Source organism: Ctenocephalides felis, unplaced genomic scaffold, assembly GCF_003426905.1.
Source record: "Ctenocephalides felis isolate EL2017-DRISC unplaced genomic scaffold, ASM342690v1 CF-g0.4_SCAFFOLD_00845, whole genome shotgun sequence".
NCBI lineage: Eukaryota > Metazoa > Arthropoda > Insecta > Siphonaptera > Pulicidae > Ctenocephalides > Ctenocephalides felis.
Genome location: NW_020536999.1, coordinates 76,438,377 through 76,446,041, shown reverse-complemented (window position 1 = coordinate 76,446,041; position 7,665 = coordinate 76,438,377). Strand labels below are relative to the sequence as shown.

At 34.6% G+C, this 7,665-nt stretch overlaps 1 protein-coding gene across 1 annotated transcript; it reads right to left on the bottom strand.

The window, feature by feature from the left end:
* Positions 1 to 4,354: 4,354 nt before the first annotated feature.
* On the bottom strand, positions 4,355 to 4,795 carry LOC113389623 (tigger transposable element-derived protein 1-like). The gene has a single exon (XM_026626645.1). It carries the CDS (start codon positions 4,793 to 4,795, stop codon positions 4,355 to 4,357), a length of 441 nt encoding a protein of 146 aa, XP_026482430.1.
* Between the last annotated feature and the right edge of the window lie 2,870 nt (positions 4,796 to 7,665).

Sequence of the window (7,665 nt, the reverse complement as noted above, 5' to 3'; positions counted from 1 at the left end):
TCTTCAGGACAGCTGTCAAGAAACATGATCTTGATGAGATTTAAAGCAAACAATATGGTTTAGGAATAGAAAATAGATTTTTCTTAAATAATAAATAATTGTAACAAATAATAATGTACAGAAATATGATAATATGATCAAAATGAAAATGATAAAAATAAATGAGTGGATATCAGAACAGGATATTAAAAATGATAGAAATTTTTGAAAGTTATGGAAAAATTTTTTTTAAGAAGGATTAATGATAAATTGAATTATTACTTGTATGTTTGAATATACGTTAGCACTTTTTCACTAAACAAGAATTTTTGACAAAAAATGAATTTTGTTGAGTTATTTTTTCCGCCGAATAGTTAACTTTTGTAAATCAAAATTACTAAAAGTGTTGTCTTTTTTTAAATTATTATTTGAAAACAAATAATTTTATTCGATGTTATACTATTGGCTTTTGGAAACGAACTAACTGTATTTGGTGGTTCATATGTAACACGTGTAAACACTTGAAACGAGAACTGTGAGATTGTATTGTTGTTCTTGACAGATGTCCTGAAGATGGAACGTACCTAGTTCCGAAACGTTGACAGTAAACAAATAATTAAAGAAATTGTTCATTAAAAACTTTCCTTGTTTTTTTATTTGTATTATTTTTGGATTCTTGTTCGAAACTCTACAAAATATACACAAATCCAAGACTCAACCATTCAATATATATATATATATATATATATATATATATATATATATATATATTAGGGTGGTCCTTAAAATGGTCATTTTCGAATTTCCTTGCTCCCAGGGGCTCAAATGGTTCCAAATTGGTAAAAAACAATTCTCTGAAAGTTTTAGCTCATAATATTAACGTTTAGATAGAGCGCAATTCAATCAAAGTTTGTATGGAAAGAACATGAAAAAAATTTTGAAAATTAAAAAAAATGCTTTAGGTTTAACTTAGCGACAAATGAATGAGTTTTATTCATTCATTTGTTCGCTAAATTACATTTAAAAAACATTTTTAAAATTTTTGAAAATTTTTCCATGCTATTTCCATACAAAACGTTTTTGCCCCCTGGGAGCAAGAAATGTCGAAAATGACCATTTTAAGGACCACCCTAATAATATAGATAGATCTTATATATATATATATATAGATTTTATATATATATATATCTAGTTATATTTTATCATAGTATATATATCTATATATATCCATTTATCTTTCTATAATATATATATATTCTAATATCTCTATAATGTCTATCTATATATATATATATGTATATATCTATATATGTATATACAGTCCCTAAGTCCACTACGCGTACACACGGAGTAAAATTGATAAAGTCGAAGATACTTTATCGCACTAAGAGTTTACACAGTTTTTCTTATTCGTGCGTCCGCACAGAATATCACAAAGTCCGAAAATTATTAAATGCCTCCGCATTCAATATCACAAAGTCCAATAGAAAAGTATTAAATGTGTTTATTAAATTTGACCATTCGGTTCGAATGGATCAAAAAGTATGTTGTTAAGATAGATTAAAAGTGTTTAAGAAGTCCGTGATCGGCGAGATGCTACCGAACTCTATTGAAACACTTGCACTTTGTCGAAGGACCAGATATATTTAGTTATTGGCTATATCAGACCGATTGAATAATAAAAATGAAAGATGATAAATAAATGTTTAATTATTGTATATTTGGAAGAATATTAAGACTGATAGATGATATGTTAGATAGTTGAAGTTTTAATTAGATGTTATAGCTTTGAGTGTTAATTTACGACTGATAGATGTTAGATATTTTAGTTGACACTAAATTATATAGATTTTACAATTTTATACATTTTTCTGATTGGTTCATTTTGTAGAATTAATGACATCCCATTACAATTTTGGATCCAATCAGTAGCTGTTACATTTGTCAACCAATCAGGCATTGGTCGGGGATTGCAGATTCGTAGAATTAAAACTGGGTACACGTAATGCGAGTTTCTTGGAAATAAATTAATTGCAGGACGATATGGTTAGGGACAGGTGATTAAAATTCTTGGAAAAATGGATTACTGATATGATGACCGATTTTGGGACAGGATCCGTGACAATGAAAGGGATTATTTTATCGTTTTAAATTATATAGTAAGGGATGAGGGTTTATTATCGCTATTTTTATTTATTTATTTTATTTATTTTTATTTACATATATACATTATTTTCATATCTCAGTCAGACAGAGGTGCCTGGTATGAGAGATTATGAAAAACAGTTTCCATATAATATATGCATTTCATTCGACTATAATATCTATTTCATTAATATAATATCGATATATTAATTCTTCAGTCTTCTTTGTCTTCAATTTCTTTATAGTACTTCTTTATTTTTCTTTTAAAACTATCATTATTATTGGTTATCTTAATATAGTCTGGCAATGCTATCCTGCATGTAGGCAACAAAATATAATAATTAGACCAGGGTTGGAAATGAGGCGTTAACAAAATGCATCTACACTTAATAATTTTGAAACCGTTTTTGTTAAACTTAACAAAATAATTCTAATATCTTAAGCCAACTTTGCGTCTGGTCCGAAAAGTTCCACGTGCGGTGCTTCATGTCTAACACAAGACCGGCTTTGTGCAAGAAATCCATGCCTAGCAGGCTGTAGTTTCCTTTAGCTTCCGGAATCACGACAAATTTCGTTGGAACCGGCCTGTCTTCTAGCCGTACAATGGTCGTCGTCTTTAGTATGGGTCGAAGTTTCGACTCTCCATCAGCCATCGTCATTGTCATCGTTGACGGTTCAAATTGATGGTTCGTTGACTGCAGTAGTTTGTATAGCGTTTCTCCCGCGATGCTCTTTTCTGCGCCGGTGTCCACAAGTGCGTAACCCATTACGCCTTGTACTTGTGCTTTAATGACGGGTCTGGAGCAAGGATCTTGAACCGCGGATTCTCCTGATTGACGGTTCCATCTCAGATCACAGGCCAGGCGTCTAGGGCAGAATTTTTTCAAGTGACCCTTCTTCTTGTAGTGGCTGCATTTTCCTGGCTCTTGCGTGGTCAGGCTCAAGAATCCGTATCTTTGCGTGGCTGCTGCCTATGCAGTTGTTGGGGGAGAGCAGACCGGGCACTTACTGCGGATAACCCCTGCCTTGCCGCACCCATAACAGGAGATTCTCGCTTCGCTGCGAGTTTCTGGCTCCTCCTTCTTAGCAATCTGTTTGTCCCTTGGCGTTTGCGACATTCTGTGACGTGTGTCCGGTGTGGCCGCAAAAAGAGCAGGTTTTCCGTTTTTCCACCGGATTGCTATCTCCCCTTTCTACCTCGGAAAGGTTAGCTTCCACGACTCGAGCTTTTTGAAGCAACTCATCGAATGTATTGACCGTTGACCGTGGGATGCGTTCACGGATCCGCTATGTAGTTGCCCGTAGAGCATGTCTAGCTGCATATCTGTCTATACAGGCAGTCCTTACTTACGGCAGTCCTTACTTACGGCATGTTAGGTTCTCGAAATACGCGACGTAAGTCGAGACATATTTTTTCATATGTTTACATGTAAAACTCAAGGGTTAGGTTCCACACGGACTCGAAATAATAAAAAAAACTGCATTTATAACAAAGGACGTACTTTATTATTAAAAGTAAGTTCTTAAAATAATTTATATTATGCACTTATGAAATTGCTAGTTATTTTTGGTATTTGTGTGTTATTAATTTTAATAATAATTATAAAACTTATACATATGTAATAATAAATAAATAAAAAACTTTTGGCTTAAAGAAACTATCAATTCTAGATTGCTTGGCTTCTTTCTTCTTGCTATCATACAGATCTTGGTAACAGTGATAGGCTGCACAAATTTTGTTATTACGTTAAAACTTCTCTCAAAATTAGGATCATTTTCTTCAAAAATTTTCATGGCATTCTTCAAATTTGCAAGGCTACGGAAAGTTTTTTTAGTGTAAGTTCTTTTTCAGAGTCATTAATAGAAGAAGCTATTTCTTGTGACTCGAGTGCTTCCTTTTGTACTTGTGCCTCCAATTCAATAAGATCTTCATCAGTCAGTTCTTGCGAATGTGAGCTTAACAGATCATCAATATCATCAGTAGTAACTGCAATGTCAGGGAAACGGTTAGCTAATGAACAATGTCAGTTGTGATCTCATCGACATTTGGTTGATCTGTAGATGTAGAACTTTCAGATGGCTCAAAAAAAATGAGCATAACTTTTTCCACACTCCTTTTAAATTGTTGGGTGTCACTCATCCCATGAAGTAGCAATATTTTTTACGCATTGCAGGATATTATAACTTTTCCAAAAATCTCTCAGCTCCATGCCATCATTTTCATTAGCCTTTACAGCCTGTGAAAAAGTTCTCCTGAGATAATAGGCCTTAAAAGACGCGATAACTCCTTGATCCATCGGCTGTAACACGAAGTGGTGTTGGGAGGCAGGAACACGACTTTGATTTGAGGATCAATATCGGCAATACGCACAGGATGGCCGGGAGCATTGTCCAAAATAAGTAAAGCTTTATAAGCCAAATTATTGTTTGAACAGTACTGTTTCACTTCAGGTATAAAATGCTTAGTAAACCATTCTTCAAAAAGTATTGATGTAACCCATGCCTTTGGATTAGCCTTCCATATAACTGGAAGAGTACTCTTGACGTAATTTTTGAGAGCTCGAGGATTTTCAGACCTATAAACTAAAAGGGATTTCAATTTAAGATCACCTTCAACATTCGAACCCAATAACAACGTCAAACGATCTTTAGCCGCTTTAAATCTAGGCATAGGCAGAATTCTCCGATATGCCGGAAATCGAAACAAATGACGTATGTTGAGGAATAGTGTCAAAACATTGTTTGACGTAACTTGAAACGACGTAAATCGAAACGACGTAAGTCGAGGACCGCCTGTATATTGTAGGGCAACTGCGCCAGCAGTGCCCTCTTTTGGCAAACGAATAGGTCGGTACTCACATTCTTTTCTTGGCGAGTGCCAAAAAAGTCTATACAGACGCTGTGCGGAGGTTTACTTGGGGCGAACGACGTCCTTATCAAGGATCGCCTCGTCGAACGTATTGGCATCCGTTTTCACACTTTCCCACAATGTGGCCGACGTGTCCTGGAGAAGTAGTGGTAGCCCCTTTAGCGCATTCTCGTCCGAGATGCCCTCCACGTCTTTGTACAAGACGATGGTAGTTGTGATTTTCTTTACTTTTTCAGGAACCCGCGTTCTGTTGAACCTGGCCGTGCACCTGGCAAAGCTGCCGGTCACCAAGTCCGTCCGTGTGTTCGATTGTGCGCTTATCACTCCCATCAGTCGCTGTAACATTTCTTCTGACATGGGCATCAGTTTGTAATGGGGTAGGGTTGGAATAAATGAAATCAACACAATTTTAATACTACTATCACTTTATTTATGGGTATGTAGGTTACAGAACACGGAAATATATATACAGTCACTAAGTCAACTACGCGTACACAAGGAATAAAATTGATTAAGTCGAAGTTACTTTATCGCACTAAGAGTTTACACAGTTTTTCTTATTCGTGCGCCCGCACAGAATATCACAAAGTCCGAAAATTATCAAATGCCTCCGCATTCAATATCACAAAGTCCGAAAATTATCAAATGCCTCCGCATTCAATATTACAAAGTCCGAAAATTATTAAATGCCTCTGCATTCAATATTACAAAGTCCGAAAATTATTAAATGCCTCTGCGTTCAATATTACAAAGTCCGAAAATTATTAAATGCCTCTGCATTCAATATTACAAAGTCCGAAAATTATTAAATGCCTCCGCATTCAATATCACAAAGTCCAATAGAAAAGTATTAAATGCATCTACACCGTTTTTGTTAAACTTAATAATTCTAATATCTTAAGCCAACTCGTTAATCTTGCGGGCGCAATCATGACACTTTTTGACAAATTTCTTAATTTTGTATGGCCTTAAATTCTAATTGGGCTTCTCCTACTCCTGTAGTGGGGTTGATTTCTTGGCGAGGGTGGTGGTTCCTTCGCGTCTTCTCGGAGATCGTCGTCGGTTCATCTCGCCAAAATCTTCGGGGGATGAGATGGTCATTGGTCTTTGATAAACTCATCTCGCTGAGGTCATCAGTAATTGGCTATGGTGCATTTCTCTTCCGATGACGTAGAATGTGTAAATATTATTGTCTTTCTTACACCCTCGCTGAGTCACAGGGCAAAAGTAGTGTGTATTATCGTGCTATCCTTTATCTTGCTTTTACTTGGGTTGACTTATAGGCTTAAGATGTTATCTTCTCGCTTAGTCGGATAGTGCAGATTATCAAAAGATTTGATTTTGTTGAGATGAATTATTATTTATGGTGTGTTGTCTGAAATGTCTGTTATTATTTTGCATTGGATTTTGGAAGTTGAAATTATTACTTCTGATATGGTTTATGTTATCATCTTTTGCAATTATTCGCTGAGCTTCGCTTAAAGAACAAACTTCCGCGGCTTCTCAATATTGTACTGTATGGTTGCTTTACGTGAGCTATGAAACTGCTAAAGCACTTTTTTCGAATCTATCGCATCGGTCATTTAAAATATTTGGATTTGTCATATGAAAGCATGAGTAACTATTAAAAATGCTTTTATCTGTTCAAATCTTTCGTAAAATTCATATACTGTTTCATTTGGTCCTTGACGCATATCATGTAAGTCAAAACAAATAGATGTATCATCTCGTTGGTCATTGAATTTAGTTATCAAAACTGTTATCATGTCGTCTATTTCTCTTGCATTTGCAATTCTACTGTTAACTTGGCTGTATCGTGCAATTTTGCTAAAATCGCGCTTCGTATTATTTCATTCTGAATACACGATGTATTCGCTCTGTCATATCTGTTTTTAATTTCTCTTACTCTAGTTATAGAATTTAATTCTGAAGGATTACCTCCGTAATATGGAATGTGTATCAATCAGAACATGATCGAATCTTGGTATGCTTTGTAAAGACATTTTGTTTAAGTTTTCTATTAAACTTTCTAATTCAGAATCACTACCACTTTCCATAAACTAACTCTCGTACATGGAATTATTTAATGAAACGGTTTGTTGAAATATAAATTGTATTACTTATCTTTAGGATTCGGTTCTAAGCATAGGTAAGGGGATCTATCAATTTATTTTCTTCTTAATTATTATTAAATTGTCTCACTCACCCAATAGGTTGCTTTTGCTTCTTTTCGTGAATAACAGATTTCTTATTGATTCGGTTGATTCACACTTTTTGCACAATTTTTCACTTTCTTTTAGTTTATAACTCTAAATGATTGAAATCAACGGTCTCCTCGATGGATGCCTGAGTTATATCCTCTGCCGACTGCGCCAGTTATATTTTTATAACGTAGGTTTTGTATAGAAGAAATATTTATTTCAATTATACAATTTTATATTATATTTAATACTTTATAATATTTGGATTATACAATATAATAGGAATATTATATTAAAGGTTTTAACAATTATTTATCATTTCATTTATATATTTCATCTCATTAATTAATTATATTATTCCATTAGATCTTAATTATTTCTTCTGCGACGGCCTATTTGTTTCTCTAATATGGGCCATCAGTTCTCGGGCGTTTGCCAAATCTTGCTCCTCTATGTCCCCGGTGCCTCCTC

Excerpts from the sequence above, each read along its gene's own strand:
- LOC113389623 (XM_026626645.1), bottom strand. The coding sequence starts at position 4,795 with ATGCCTAGATTTAAAGCGGCTAAAGATCGTTTGACGTTGTTATTGGGT.